The sequence below is a fragment of the Teleopsis dalmanni genome, chromosome 1 (genome assembly GCF_002237135.1).
Source record: "Teleopsis dalmanni isolate 2A chromosome 1, ASM223713v2, whole genome shotgun sequence".
Lineage (NCBI taxonomy): Eukaryota > Metazoa > Arthropoda > Insecta > Diptera > Diopsidae > Teleopsis > Teleopsis dalmanni.
Window position 1 is genome coordinate 172,468,505 of NC_051846.1, and position 1,598 is coordinate 172,470,102.

Consider the following 1,598-nt stretch of genomic DNA (forward strand, 5'->3'; position numbering starts at 1 on the left):
TTAGTTTATATATATTATTTTATAAATATATCTTAACTATTATCAAATGCACTTCTTTTTAATTTGATATCAAATCGGCATATATATTAAAGTATCTGTGTTTATGTATATGCTTAGGTGTGTGTGTGTTTGTGTGTATACAATATTTCGAAAAATTCTCTTAGGTACAGTTTATAACAAATTTTAACAGCATAAATTAATTACAATAAAATATACAAAAGTATAAAAAATATAAATTTAAAAAAAATTAAAAATAAAAATTAAGAACAGTAAAATTATAATTATAATTAATCTTATATTTGCGTACGATTAGCAATTAGTAATAATACAAATGACTATAGATCTAGAAATGACATATATAAATTACCGTGTATAAATATCTTAAGATCTATAAATGAGATTTTAATAGCCCGCAACACCTCCTTGTTTGCGATAATCTGCATTTGCGTATACTGCTGTGCTGTTCCTCACTATGCCACAAACAACCGAACCAATATATTTATATGGCTTTACTTGATGTCCTTTGTCACGCAATAGTTTGAGTGTTTCCTGTATATAATTATATTGTTATAATATTTATATTAATTACAAATAAAATAAAACTATAATCCACTTTTACCTCACTAAAACCTTCGTTTTCATATTCCAATATATTTGGCATCAATTGATGATGGAAACGCGGCGCATCAATAGCTTCTTTAATATTCTGATCGAACCATAAAACACGTGCCGCTACCTCAACAACAGCAGATATAATTTTAGAACCGCCAGCAGCACCAAATACCATGCGTATATCACCAGCCGGATCCGTGAGAATCATTGGAGACATTGATGACATTGGACGTTTACGTGCGTCAATGTAATTGCTGGGTGCCGCTGGTAGTCCAAAGTAGTTTGATGTATTTGGTATGGAAAAGTCATTCATACAGCTATTAAATATAATACCAGTACGTTTTCCGGCCTGACCAGCACCAAAGCTGTTTGAAAATAGTATTGAAATAAATAAAAAATAAATTTAATAAAATTATTCCATTTTTTATAAAATTAGTAAAAATGATAGACACTCACTAGTCATTTACAGAACTTGTTATCGAGACTGCATCTCCATTAGGTGCCAAAATTACAGCTTGTGAGGTGCCGACATCATCAACACCTAAATATTGTGCACCATACTCATATATACTGTTGAGTACACTGGAGTCATTGATTTGTGCGCTTAATGCAGTATTATACTCAGGTGTAGTTAATTTACTAACAAGCTAATATATGATATATATTAAAAATGATATATTAATTAACAATTAAAAACAAAAATATTAATATAATAATTTTATACCTCCCGCACATCGTTGAATCTTAAGTCACCAAGTTCCCAACGCTTAGCAAAGCCAAACTTCAAAGCTTCCACGATGCGATGTATTGTTAGTGCTTCGTCTTTGACATCTGCTAAATCAGCTTTGGTAAAATTGAAGTTCTCCAAAATGCTGAGCACATTCGCCACCACACTGCCACTACTAATAGGTGGTACGGAGTATAGCGTATCATTACCCAATTGCATGGTTATGGAGCTAACTAAGTCAGCAACATATGTTTCTAAA

The 1,598-nt window shown here is 31.1% G+C and overlaps 1 protein-coding gene across 1 annotated transcript; it reads right to left on the reverse strand.

Moving 5' to 3' along the window:
- Positions 1 to 275: 275 nt before the first annotated feature.
- On the reverse strand, positions 276 to 1,592 carry LOC119670178 (scoloptoxin SSD20-like). The gene is made up of 4 exons (XM_038080342.1): positions 1,337 to 1,592; positions 1,069 to 1,259; positions 620 to 977; positions 276 to 549 (listed from the first exon to the last, which is right to left on the reverse strand). Exons 1-4 carry the CDS (start codon positions 1,556 to 1,558, stop codon positions 403 to 405), a joined length of 918 nt encoding a protein of 305 aa, XP_037936270.1. The 5' UTR covers positions 1,559 to 1,592; the 3' UTR covers positions 276 to 402.
- Positions 1,593 to 1,598: the final 6 nt, after the last annotated feature.